Source organism: Miscanthus floridulus, chromosome 7 (assembly GCF_019320115.1).
Source record: "Miscanthus floridulus cultivar M001 chromosome 7, ASM1932011v1, whole genome shotgun sequence".
Taxonomy (NCBI): domain Eukaryota; kingdom Viridiplantae; phylum Streptophyta; class Magnoliopsida; order Poales; family Poaceae; genus Miscanthus; species Miscanthus floridulus.
In genome coordinates this window covers 131,218,189-131,231,806 of record NC_089586.1, presented here as the reverse complement: position 1 = coordinate 131,231,806, position 13,618 = coordinate 131,218,189, and the positions used below count along the sequence as shown (strand labels likewise).

At 50.8% G+C, this 13,618-nt stretch overlaps 3 protein-coding genes across 3 annotated transcripts; 1 reads left to right on the top strand and 2 right to left on the bottom strand.

Moving 5' to 3' along the window:
• Window positions 1-3,688: 3,688 nt before the first annotated feature.
• LOC136464822 (uncharacterized) lies at window positions 3,689-8,264 on the bottom strand. The gene is made up of 8 exons (XM_066463770.1): window positions 8,162-8,264; window positions 6,723-6,917; window positions 6,552-6,641; window positions 6,283-6,406; window positions 4,974-6,156; window positions 4,681-4,846; window positions 4,429-4,596; window positions 3,689-4,339 (listed from the first exon to the last, which is right to left on the bottom strand). The coding sequence occupies exons 1-8, from the start codon at window positions 8,174-8,176 to the stop codon at window positions 3,989-3,991; spliced, it is 2,292 nt and encodes a 763-aa protein (XP_066319867.1). The 5' UTR covers window positions 8,177-8,264; the 3' UTR covers window positions 3,689-3,988.
• Window positions 8,265-8,268: 4 nt separating this feature from the next.
• LOC136466292 (F-box/kelch-repeat protein At1g67480-like) lies at window positions 8,269-9,353 on the top strand. Its single transcript, XM_066464682.1, has 2 exons — window positions 8,269-8,276; window positions 8,318-9,353. Exons 1-2 carry the CDS (start codon window positions 8,269-8,271, stop codon window positions 9,351-9,353), a joined length of 1,044 nt encoding a protein of 347 aa, XP_066320779.1.
• A 372-nt stretch (window positions 9,354-9,725) lies between these two features.
• On the bottom strand, window positions 9,726-12,619 carry LOC136464821 (3',5'-bisphosphate nucleotidase AHL-like). The gene is made up of 4 exons (XM_066463769.1): window positions 12,044-12,619; window positions 10,785-11,469; window positions 10,181-10,547; window positions 9,726-10,103 (listed from the first exon to the last, which is right to left on the bottom strand). Exons 1-3 carry the CDS (start codon window positions 12,393-12,395, stop codon window positions 10,244-10,246), a joined length of 1,341 nt encoding a protein of 446 aa, XP_066319866.1. The 5' UTR covers window positions 12,396-12,619; the 3' UTR covers window positions 9,726-10,103; window positions 10,181-10,243.
• Between the last annotated feature and the right edge of the window lie 999 nt (window positions 12,620-13,618).

Below are 13,618 nucleotides of genomic sequence, written 5' to 3'. Positions count from 1 at the left end.
GTGATCGAGTAGGTTTCGTGTTTAGACTCCGGGTATAAATACCAAACCCCGGTTATTGTAAGAGATTATCAATCGATCAAATACAAAGTCAATTACTTTTTTTTGGCTCCGACCACCCCTTAGGAGTAGGAGTAGAGTAGATCTCGGTGAGTTCTTCAGTGAGTACGACTACATCGATCCAGGTCGACCTCCACTGCTTGTCTATAAGTACCGTAATGGTTTATACCTCTATTCGTATGGTTGCATCGATCCGATCGATCCCCACTGTGACTCTGGTATATGCTAGTTATCGATTCTTGTCTAATTCAAGTATGGCCTATGTGATTCTACCTACACCCCACTGCTTGAATTAGATTAAGGTTCAAGTTATTGGCTCTACCTTAGTATGACAGTCTTTGGTAGATTCATTAAGTTACCGATATTGCTTATTGCTTTCATTGTTTATCTAATTACAGCGATATCACTTTGCCCGATTGAGATTAATTTGGATCGGCCTTATATCTTGTTTAACTCATCGTTTGCTAATCTAAAACTAATCTAATCTACATCTTAAGCAATGAGTTATATTTTTCATCGACTGTTTTGCAGTTAATCTTAATCGTGCATAGCGTGCGGTTAAGGCATGTCCGATCTTGAGTAGATCTATTAGTTAATAAAAACCTGTTCCATGGTCCCGTCATCACAGCCTGTGAGATTCTGCCTCTCACCCCACTATTGACACCATAGAGTGAGGATCGTTAGTTAGTAGACCCAGTTCCTGAGAAGGCATGACCTTAACTGTGCGCTATGCCTGAATTGGCTGTTTAGCCGATATCGAATGCTTTCATGAACAGTTCACATTACGAGATTATTGAAGTAGAGATAAGTTGAAAGATGTGTTAGCCCCATGATCTTGTTATGGTATTACTGGCCTGCATGATTCTAGTCTCATGCCCCACTGATATTAGTAATGAGTTAGGGTCGTCGAGTCTATTGTTATTTCTATGGCCTGCATGATTCTGTCCTCATACCCCACTGGTCATGGCAATAGATGAGATCTAACATGTTTCATTAGATTTACCTTTATTAAATGGTTAAGAGGTGTTGAGTTGTTTCTTTAAATAAAAGGAGTTCGGTTGCTTGTAATCATTAGCTCGGTATAAACTAATCATCATTGATATCTTATTGTCCGTTGATTAATATTTGCTTAAATAACATTTATCCTGAATGATAACCGATCCTTCTTATACAACCCCATAAGGTTTAATTGATTCATTCTTGTGAACATGCTGGGATCGGCTATTTAGTCGATTTTCTCTCATATCGGCTCTCAGAGCCACACATTCAGGACTGTCTGGTAACACCGGAACGTTCCACCCTTAATTACTGATAAGCTTTCTCTCCTTGTCAATTGCAGGATCAAATTGACTGGCACGTCTCGGGAGGATTGCGCAGGATCGACCACCCTTGCGCTGAAGCCAGGCGGATCTGCTCCATCGAAAGGACCCTTTCCGGCTTGTTCCGTGTGTCCTCGGCACGGAAGCGAAAATTCTATGTCGACAGACCCAGACACGACGACAGTGGCACATGCCCAAAGGCTCAACACCGGTAGTTGAATCAGGGGGTGGGGTGAACGCCATGTTGGTCGAGCGACGATAGTCGCAGCCTCGGCTCAACCTTGCACGCGGCACGGTGGCCAGCCACTTGAGCGTGCCACGCTCGTGAAGCTGCAGCGGAAGCCAGGCCGCATCCAGCCGAGATCGGCCAACGCAGGGCCAAGGATGCCGCGCGGTACCTACCGGGCACGCGTGCTGGCCAGCGGTAATAGCTCGGCCACGGCTTGAGCTCGGCGCCAACAGCGCTTGCGCGCGCACGGTGACCATGGACTCAGGCCGAGCGAGAGCAACCGATGACGTGCACGCGTTTTAAAGCGAAGCAAAGGCCTGCTGATCAACACAACCTGAGTTCAACTAATTCACTAACCTAAAGCTGATACTAACACCCAACTAGCAAAGCAAACCTCACGTCAAGAGAGCGACTAGAGAGGGAGATAGGGAAGGTGCCAACATGAGTTCGTCACGCTGAACGTCGGTTCGCGAACCGAGCACCAAATCATGGTTCACAGCAGCGTTCTAAGGAGGTTTGGGCAAATTTAGAGCGGACAACGTGACATCTAACACAACTTCGACCTACACCATGCTGAAGTGCTTACTTAGAAGCAACCAGCAGTACAAAAACATGGATCTAGTGTTTAAACATTTTAGTTAAAATTTAAATGCCAAAATGGCATTGTCTACTACCTTTCCATACTTAGAAAAGTTAAGGGTTTCGGTTGGGGCTAAGTAGTCATTAACTCTTTTGTCGTAATTTTTAATAGGTCTAAACCTTGTTAACTTGAACCAACAAATATTTTGTGCAATAGTCCATACTTTATACTAAATCATAGGAACAAAATATTTAAGCACTATTTAATTATTTTGCTCAACATAATTCGCCAAAAATGGCTCTTTAATCACAAGTTCAACTTCTTGCCGATTCAACAAAAAGGTCTGATTTTAATTTCAGATTTGATTTTTTTGAGCTCCCAAAAACACTAGTTAACAACATTTATTTTCTAAAAGTTAAAGTTACATTTTCATCTACTAAATTTGTACTTCAATTTTTATTTAAGTATTAAATACAAGTTATATTTTATTTTTATTTATAGAAATTGTTTTCGTGCCAAATAATTAAAACTATATCCTATTTTTCTGGTTAGAATTTTCATTAGCATTTTTACGTGCTAAGTAAATTAACTTAGATATTTATTTGATTTATCTCGATCACTAAAGGTATGTCGCACATGATTTGTTTATCATTTCATGTGTGATTTTAAAATTTTCAATCTAATTTTCCTTAAGAAAATAACCTAGCTACAAGCTCGTAACGCCAGACGTGTTGCACGCGCATCCGTCGAGGGGCGCAATTCCGCCAGCGACGCATTGGGGCGGCGAGGCCACGGCAGCAGCCTGTGCGGCCATGGAGAACCCGCGACCTAGGCTGCCGGATGCGGCGGCGGAGAGGGTGCTGCTGCTCAAGACGCACCGCGCCGCGGGGAAGCTCACGGGCGCTGCCTCCGCCGCGCTGTCCGTCGCCGCCGCCGAGCAGAGGTGGGTGGCGGCGGGGCTGACCGATGCCGACGCAGGCGTCGTGCCGCACGAGGAGAGCCCCGCTCTGCGCACCAGGTTCTATGGCTTCCTCCGCGCCTCCCTCGTGCTCTCCATGCTCCTCACCGCCGACGTCGCCACGCACGTCCAGGGCTGGCACCTTGCCATCGACGTCCCCGACCTGCTCGCTGTCGAGGGCCTCTTCACCACCGGGTACGCGCCCTGGGGGCGCGTCCGCCTCGAGTACCTCGTAGCTGCTGGATGTGCGCGCCGGGCGCACCTGGCGACCACGCCCTGAGGTCGGAGGACGCAGGGAGCAGCGTGCGACTTCGCAGCGCGTCAGGGTGAGTGAGGCGCTACGGACGACGTGGACTCAGGCGTGCGACGGCGTGGCCGCGCGGCGGCGTCGGGGAGGAGGTTCGGGGCGGCGCAGAGGAGGAGGTGGTGTGGGAGGAAGGCGTTGCCGGCTGCCTTGACTGCTCCGGGGGCGGTGGGCGGCGGGATGGGGAGGGAGGCCGCGACCGCCGTAGTGGCGGCGGAGCTGTAGGATTCGACCGAGCAGAAGTTGAGGAAGACGGCGGTCACCGTATCATTTCACCGAGGCCACGGAGCACTAAAAGGAGCTGGGCTGTGAAAAAACAAAGGGGGTTTCGTTTTCCTGAGGCCTGGCCCAACCTGCTTTAAGGTCCGTGTGGCGCAGGCTCCGAGGCTGGGCCAGGTGCACCAAACAGGAAAGTTGCAGCTCACGGGCGCAGCCGGGCCGTCGGGTCACCCTCCAAACAGGCCCAGTATGACTGCACGACATGACACGTACTCTTTCTCGCGTGTACACACCGAAGTACGTACACGTCGCACGTGAAGGTTTACAGGCGCCGCGCCTCGATCTCGTGCGCCAGGATGCTCGTCAACCTGTCCGCCCGCTCGTCCTGGCCTCCGGCGAAGCTGTACACCCGGAAGGCCAGCTGGAACACCCGCCACAGCATCATCGACGCCCCATCGCCATGGCTGCTTGCCCACAGCGCACGCGTCGTCGTCGTCGTCTCTTTGGCGTCCTGGCTCTCCTTCAAGGCGAGCTCCATGCAGGCGGACGACAGGTCCACCATGTCCTCCTTGATCCGGACCAGCACGCCGAAGTCCAAGTGGACGCCGTGGGACTGCAGCCGCTTCGTCTCCTCGTCTCTGTTCCGCTCCACCATGTCCACGTCGTCTTTGACCTGCACGCAGTCGCACTCGCACGCATGAGCAGCGTTCGTACCACCAGGCATTCTCCAGTGGCCACTGGCCAGTGCAGCAGTGCACGGACCTTGTTGAAGTAGCTCTCGACTCTGTCGAGCTGCGGCGAGACGGGGCCGGGGGTGAGCTTCCAGCATTTGAGCCTCAAGGCGGCGCCGTCCAGCTTGGAATAGAGCGCGGCCGCCGTCCTCAACGCCTCCAGCTTATTGGAAGGGAAGCCCTCGAACCTAGCCAACACCTGCAGTGCAGCATGGTGTTCGATAGCGCGTCAGAAAGGCTTTGCCGGAGCACGGCTGATGGCTGAGCTCCAGGGGAAACTAACCTGTGTCTCGTCGGTCAGGGACACCAGCTGCTGCTCGACGTGCTGATGGAACCTCACCAGCTCGGCCATGTCCTTGGACTGGAACGAGCCGATGGCGCCCTTCAGCTTCAGGATCGCTGCCGCGTGCTTCTCCGCGTCCTCTTCGATTTGCCGGAAGTACGCCGACCTTTCAGTTCAATATAAAGCATGTTATTAGCGCAAAAATTGTTAAACTTTAATTCATCGTCACCAAGGAACGGAGGAAATGAATTACACTGATCCATGGTTGCTAATGGCAGCGTATGCAGAAGTACCTCTTGGTCATCTCGGCCAATGCATCGGCCATGCCCTGGCCGGTGTCGCTCTTGGGCGCGCCCGCCCTCCGGGGCCTCTTGCCGTTCTGCCGCCTCTTGCCGCCGTGCGTGCTGCCAGAGCCTTCCACTCTGTCACGCAGGCGTCTGTACAGGCTGCCCATCTGCGTCGATCGTTTCAGCTTGGTCGCAGCTCTCTTAGCGCGCACCGCTGCGGAGATGCTTCCAGGGGGCGGCGGCGGCGGCGCTGGCGAAACCTTGGCGGCCGGCAGTGCAGGTGGTCCTCCTTGCACTTCAGACGGCGGCGGAGGTGCTGCGTCTGGCACTGCCCGCCCGGGTTCGTCCGTAGACGGCACCACTTGAAATTCTGGCCCTGTTCGCTTGTTGCATGACCCGTACGAACGAACAGTGTTTTTCTCTCCAAACGAATCTTTCCAGCAAAGCGAACAGTCTCTGTGCGCCGGTAGTGGCGGCGGCGGCGGCGGCGGTACGTTTGGCACAATGGCATTGCTGTCCTGCACTAATGGCTGCGTACTCCCATTGGGTGAAGGTAAATCCATGGATGGCTGACCAGCTTCAAGTGATGTAGAGCTCGTAGAGCCTTCCATGCTGGTGCTGACGGGCGTGGTGTCTCTCGGTGCCGTCGTCGGCGCTGCCTCAGAAGGCTGTGCGACGACTGTAGGTGGCACAACTGCTGCGGCGGCGTGGCCATCTTGCATTGCCCCCCAGGATTGCAGAAGCATGGGCAAGCCAACAACGGGCATGGAGGACGGTGGCGGCGCCGACAGATGTGGGGACACCGACGACGGCGTCGACTGCAGAGGTAAAGAGTCAACAGTAGGACTAGGAGTTGACGGTGGTTCATGCCTGCTGCTGCTGGTTCGCCCATCCTCCTCCAGCCCAGGCGCCGGTGTCCGAACTTTGCAATGTCCTGTGTGCCTAGCTGTGCCGTCTTGGCGAGGCATCGCAACCTCGTCACCGTCTGATGGACGATGGCTGGCACTTCCGCGATTCGCCGGAGATCTAGTGCGACAGAGAACAGGAGGGAGGCTCCTTCTTTCTGGGAGATCCTCAGGCCAAGCTGATGATGCAGATGCTGCCGTTGCACAACTGGAGCTTTCCATGAAACTGAACATTTCTTTCACCACTGGAGTCACCTGATCAATCATCTCAATGACACGCTCACCTACAATTCCAGTTTAAACAGCGAGTAATGAACTCGACGGACGGCGACAGTTCAGTATGATGACATAAGCTTTCTGGTCATTATATTGACAGCAAAGTATCAACATGGGCAAGACAAACTGCGTACCTACATGATCTAAGCTCTCGTTTCCTATGATTGTTTGCTTCTCAGAGCCTGAGCTAGGAAATTGCTTGTTTTTTGAGTCGCAATCCTGGACCAACATGAGGACCCTATGGAGCTGAACAAGACCCTGTTTGTTTTTTCAGTAGTAGATGATGGATCAGACTTATTTAACACAGCATGGAGAAAAGGGATAGCATTTTTTTATGAACATGTGTCCAGGAGACGTTTTGCATGTAGGGTACAGATAAAGGGATTCAATTCAGATGACAGACCTCCCTTACAGAAGATGTATGATTTCCTGATAGACCTGATAAACATTTGGGATATGCAATCTTCAGAACCCCCAGGGTATCCAGAAGCAACTGCGTTAAGTGTGGAGAACAATTATACGCCCATCATGATGTCTGCCGAAATGGGAAATGATGTCAAGTTTTGGCATGAACCTGATCCAATACGTCGCTTGAACTTTGACATGGCAGATCCAGAACCTCTCTCAGCCGGAGGATCTTGCTGGTGAGACTTCTCTCCAAAGCCGAGTGGTTTGGCAATGGAGGACTAGGCTTGCAGCAGTCAGTGCCCTCAGCAATTGTCGTCAATAATGCCAGGCCTTCAGGTCTGTTGGACACAGCCGAGGCGTCCTGTAAAATTTGAATTCAGATTAATTTTTGGCCAGTACAATCATTCCTCATCAGTACAATCCAATTCCCATGATCGGGACCTGTAACGGTGACACATCACGGCGATGAAGCCGCGGGTTAGAGAAGGACAATGCACGGTGAAGGATGATTGGCGCCATCCTTAACCGTGCTATATCACTCTCAACCACTTCTCATTGGATCAATGCAACCTACATCCCTTGGGGCCTTGTGGCCACAATCACAACAAAGAAGACGAAGAATTATCTGATTCTGAGAGGCAGAATCATCCTGTGTGATGGTTGTGCTGTTGAATGATGTGGATGGGAAACAAAGGGGGGAGTCTCAGAGAAATTGGATGGCCCCATCACAACAAGGGCAATGTGCAAGGATATATGCAAGAGGAGAGGAAGGAGTATGGAGGGACCAAAGAAACTGATGGAGAACGGCAAGGACTTATTGAGACAGGAACAGAGCAATAGAAAATGGAGAAAGGCTTATTATTAGTGGCAGGAATTAGCTAAAATAAGGGTCTGTCTTAAAGTAAACAACAATCTAAAATAAGGACAAGAACCGAAGGAAATGCATCAATGCTTGCTAGAAACTGAGTATCGTCCTGTATTTTGTTCAAGCTGTCCTTGCACACCGTGGCCATTGACCGCAGCCTCTGAGGCTTGAGTTTAGATGAGTCTGTGGGCTCTGGACTAACCAGAAATGCCTAAATTATAACATAAAGTTCAAAATAGACCATGCCAGTAATTTGGCTGTGGCCTCTCGGTCAAGACCTACTATCACCTTGGTCGCTCATAATGTTCTTACTAAATTGCATGCCTCTTTGTTACTAGTATTTTTATAAAAAGAACCACTACAATTGGTTTGCAGTTGCAAGGACATTTCGCTATGGAACATCTGAATCTGTCCTCACATTGGTAGAACCTATGCATGGGTACAAATAGACGGGCTTACAGACGCTGTTCATGCAAGCAAGAAGACAAGCTCTAGATGCTCGACAAATTCCACGGAGCGGCCGGAGTTTCCAATGAGCTCCTTACAATGCCTCGCATCGATCACTCCGTCCACCAGAAGCCACATGGCAAATTGCACAACGGAGTTGCCACACCGCAAACCTGTATAAATAGGCACTTGCCTGCACCTTTGCAAACTCCCCCGGTTAACCCAGCTACACTAATCGCAATGGTAACCACTTGATGAGTATTACAAGAGAAGGCATAGATTCCAGCTCGTACCTGGTTTAGAGCCATGGGCTCCTTGTACTGCGACGTCGCCGCCTCGCCGTCCTTCTCCAGCACCGGAAGCAGCAGCGGCAGCAGTGGCAATGTTGCCGGCGGCGTCGATGGCAGCGTCAGGATATACGTGTGCTTTGCGCTCGGCAGCTCCAACAGCCTCGAGTGCTACGAGCCTGGCGCCAACACGTGGCGCCGCGTGGGCGCGCTCCCGGGCGTCCCTGACGGCCACATACTCAAGGGGTTCGCCGTGGCGGCACTGGGCGAATCCGTGTACATCATCGGCGGTCGACTCTGCCGGAGGGAGCGTGGTGCCGAGGCCGGCGAGCACCACGACACCGACGTCGGCGTGAGGGCAGACGTGCTGCGGTACGACACGCGCCGGGGCGAGTGGCACCACTGCGCGCCGCTCCTGGTCCCGCGATTCGACTTCGCGTGCGCGCCGTGCCGGGGCAGGATCTGCGTGGCCGGCGGGCAGTGCTCGCTGTCCGGAGCCCGGGGCACGGCGGCCGCCGAGGTGTACGACGCGGAGAAGGGGCAGTGGTCGGCGCTCCCGGACATGAGCACGCTGCGCTACAAGTGCGTCGGCGTGACGTGGCAGGGCAGCTTCCACGTCGTGGGGGGCTTCGCGGAGAGCACGCTGACGGCCAGCGACGCCACCCTCCTGGCGCCGGGAGCCACCGTGCTGCAGTCGTCGGCGCTGGAGCGGAGCTCGGCCGAGGTGTTCCACTGCGCGAGGGGCACGTGGGAGATCCTCCCGGGGATGTGGCAGCTCGACGTGCCCCCGAACCAGATCGTGGCGGTGGCCAACAGGCTGTTCAGCTCTGGCGACTGCCTCAACAGCTGGAAGGGCCACGTCGAGGTCTACGACGGCGAGCTCAACATCTGGAGCATCTTGGACCACTCCGCCCTGCCCGACCTGTCGCTGCTCGCCAGCCTCCCGTCTTCAGCCCAGCGGCTCTACCTCACCATGGCCGTCGTCGGCACGCAGCTCTACTTCCTCGCCGGGTACCAGGTGCCGTCGGGCGATGACAGCTTCAGAACAGTCTCGCTGGTGCACAGCTTCGACACCAGCGCTGCGCCAGGTCTGGTGCCGGCGTGGAGCAGCTTCCGGCCCGAGATGAGTCAGGAGGACGCCGAGGACGGCGGCAAGGAGCTCTTCAGCCAGTGCTGCTCGGTGCAGCTCTCCAGCTAATCACATTTACAGTCTCAGTCCTCCAATCCAATCACAGCATATGCATCATGGTTCTGAACTTTTTTTTATCATAGCATCATGCATTGTGTCTCATCTACAGACTTGCTATTAATCTGGTATATAGTTGTGCTCATGTGGTGAATCTGTTTGATCCATACAACACAATCTGCATGAGAAAATGTGGCCGGTCTTCTTTAGTTCTTTCTGATCTGAAATGGACTGGTAGATGAAAACTGAAAGTGTTAACATGGTAGATGAAAGAAAACAGGCGGAATGCAAGCCAGGTATTTGGCTTATAAGCCATAGCTTATCAGCCAACTAACAGTATTTCTCTCTCACACCAAATCAGCCAACAGTACTTTCAGCCATGGCTTATAAGCCAAACAAGCCCAAACGAACAGGGCGAATAACTCATTTGATGAATCAGTTGAAGGTTCTAACATTATGACTTGTCAGCAAATGGTGCTGCACTGTCTTAACCAATATGCCTGACGATTGACAGGCATAAGTTGAAAAGAAACAGATCAATTAGTAAAAAAAAAAAAAAAGCATGTGCACATGCTTTTCATCAACAGACACCTTTACATATGGCGTCGCTGAACAAAAGCCAACAATTTGTCAATCTCGAGACAACTTCTTGTTTATATGAGCAGACAAGCTATTACTACCCTAGATGCTGCACTGTTTCACCTCATAGTCACAAGTCACAACAGCACCACAATGAATACTTAAACCAATTCCCCAAGTTACCTGTATGAGATATCAGAATGTAAGGCAAAAGAAAAAAGATTGGATCTAAGGATGAAACAGTTATTTGTAAAACTAACCTTAGCATGCTATGACCAACACGAGGCCATTCTCTCCAAGGATCTTATTGTCTGGACTCTGGATCATAGTGTTGATGAGTTCCAACTCGCATCAACAGCATCTAAAATTCTGTGATGAAGCAATGCTCTGGAACAAGCTATTATGCCTCTATCCAAACCTTCCAGGTAAACACCCCTTGAGAAGTCCAATGGGCGGCCTCCAGCATCTGTGACCACTCCACCAGCCTCCTGAATGATAACCACCCCTGCAGCATGATCCCATATCTTCTCTTTGTATCCAGCTCTTGCAAATTTCATGAAGATCTCAGCATCACCTCGTGCTATTGCAGCATATTTCACCATGCTGTACACGCGCAGAGGTTGATTCCTGGAAACAAAGCAAAGTGATGTGAATAAAACAGTACGATCAAAAGACCAAGTTGAGCAACTGTACAAGAGTCACATTTTGGACAATATTGCACTAAATTTGAGATGAAAAAGCAGTGTACTATTCAACAAAAACCAGATATTGACTAATGGATGCCATATACAAATGTATGAATGAATTTTCATGCTAATGAAATGATATCAGCAAGGTCAGACAGAAATGAAAGAAAGAACTGACCTTAATCCTACACTTTGAGCAAGTCCTGCTGTGAAGGAATGGCTTGAGTTGGCTTTCTCAACTGGTTCACAGAACGTAGCTGAGATTGGATCACTGATGGATGATACTTGAATCTCCCTTGGGTGGTGCCAATTTAGCTTACCGAAGTCATGGACCAGTGGCTGCATCCAAGCTTGGCCACAACCTTTCTGGGCATACATCACACAACCCTTGTGCCAGGACCCCAGTGGAGGAGGAGCAACCTTAGACATCAACCTGTAGTACTTTTGATGATAGTTGAGCCACTCTTTCTTCATTGGATAATTTGGGCACCCAAGAACACCAAGTATAACTTCTCCATCTTCAATCAAGGCTAGAGCAATAGCATATTGGTCCCCTCTCACAAAACCAAGGGTGCCGTCGACAGGATCAAGCACCCAAAATCTTCCTTTCGGGCCTCCAGTTGAACTGCATTTCCGTATGGCTTGAATAACATCATGAGCTCCGAGCTCTTTCTCAGGGGATCTCAGCCCATAGTTTGGAGCTTCAACCAGACAGCCATTGACAGCCTCAACAACAGATTCAAGCAAAGTTGCACCATCGCTACTAGACAGTGTCTCATCATCTTCTTCGGCAACGATAGATATGTTCTCATCATGAAAGGAACTGGAAAGCAGCCAGCTTACTGTCGCTTGAACACCCCAATCTGCCATAAAGTAGGAAAACAAAAAATTCAAATTACAAGGGCATAAAACACTGCACCCAGATATTAGCCTATCAGGTGTAGATTTCCTAAACACATAGAGCAAGTGAGTGTGCAGCATTAGTTTTATGTATGAGTTACTCCTGGGTATCCTGGAGCAATGATTCTATCTCAATCTGATGATCCAACCAAACAACTAGATTGCAGTTCATAAGCTAGTGCTGTAACTGATCAACCAGTCCAAGTGCAAATACAGTATATCTAATTGTGCTCATTAAACATTAGAAAATCGTGTTTCAGCCAAATGATGATGCAACCCAACACATGTCAATGATAAACTAAGTATGTTGGTAATTGACTGAGAATCCTGGAATTTCCCACGTTCTACTGGTATTAATTTATTATTGAGAATTGAGACTCCCAGGTACTCATCCTACATCCGTTGCCTGCAATTTTCTACTGCAGCGCAGTCCTTGTTGACCTAATCCTCATTGCTAATCGCGCGACGAAGAGGGTGACCGGGTGAGCACGTGGAAGGGAAAGGGAACTGATGGAAGGGCAGCAGAACAATACGAACCAGCGACGGTGACGGGGGAGCGGTCGAGCTTGGCGTGGACGCGGCCGCCGCCGGAGGCGGCGTCGGGGCCGGGGCGGAGAAGCGAGTCCTGCACGCGCTGGCACAGGGTGCAGGCCACCTGCACGACGCGCACCGCCACCTCCATCTCCCTGGCGTAATCCCTCGCGCCGCCGCCGCGGCAGTCCCAGAGCCACCCGTGCTCCGTCCCGACCCGGAGCTGCCCAGCGCCGAGGGAGGCCGCCGACGCGCGGGGGCGGACCAGCGGCGCCCCGCGGCAGCAGCGGCGGCGCACTCCCCATTCCGGCGAGGCGGCGGCGGCCCATGCCAAGCCGGCGACGCGGAGGCTGCCCATGGCGAGGTCGGGGGATTTAGCCGGTCCGACCGGATTAGCCCTCGCCTCGCCGGCCCCCCGTCCCTCCTCGTCGTTCCGATTGCCGATCTAAATACTAGCGGGAATCTGTGGGTGTTCCGGGATGCTTCGGTCGGTGCGTGCCCACTTCCCGGCCGCTTTTGTTAGCCGCCGCCGGCGCCCACGGCCACGATTGCGAAGAAGCGCGGGTGCGGGTGCAGGGCCCCTCGCCCGTGTCATCATCCTTTTTGTCTTTGCCCACTCGCTTGGCTTCCCCACACCAACGTCGTGTAGAAATGCAGTGCGTAAAATTAAATTACAGAACTAACTAATCCGCTTCACGAATTTATTAAACCTGTTATTAGCACATATATTACGGTAGCACCATATTTCAAATCATGAAGTAATTAGCCTTAAAAGATTCGTCTTATAAATTAGTCGCGAACTATGTAATTAATTATTTTTTAGTCTATATGTAATATTCCATGTATATGTCCAAACATTCGATGGGATATGAAGTAAACTTTAAAAAGAGAACTAAACAAGGCCTAAATTGCTGATTTGGGTTTATGATACCGCGTGTCATCGCGATGAGGTAGTATTCAAGCAAGCGGATTCGTAGCAAACTCAGATTCAGTCGAGAGTCGAGGGACTAAGGCCATGTTCACTTGTCTTATGAGCCGTACTATTTCAGTGAAAAAAACGGTGTTTTCTCTCACAATAAATCAGTGAACAATGTTTTTAGCCATAACTTTTCAGCGAAGCGAACATGGCCTAAAATAACCCCGGATAGAGAGCTAATTTACTCGTGTTTTTTCTACGCCTAAATTACGTTGATTGACGCTTTTTAGCTGCTAATGTTTAGTGATCAAACATGCCCTTAACAGCCAACAGGGACCGCTAGTTACACTTTACGCCAACTGGATATGATCACGTGAGGCTCTATATTTTACCTCAAACTTTTACCATTTTATTAGGGCACAAAACGGTTGCTTATAAGCCGTGCTTTTTCAGCCAATAAATAATATTTTTCTCTCATACCAAATCAGCCAACAATACTTTCAACCATAGCTTATCAGTCAAACGTTTAAATGAACAGAGCGGTTATCTGTCCGTGGACAAGCTGAGACTAGCTCGCATCATGGCCAGGCTAGCTCGTTGCAAGCAAGGGCTGTATTTGGTTGCCTGGTTGCATAGAGCCAGGCTATCATGAGAAGCTATTTGGT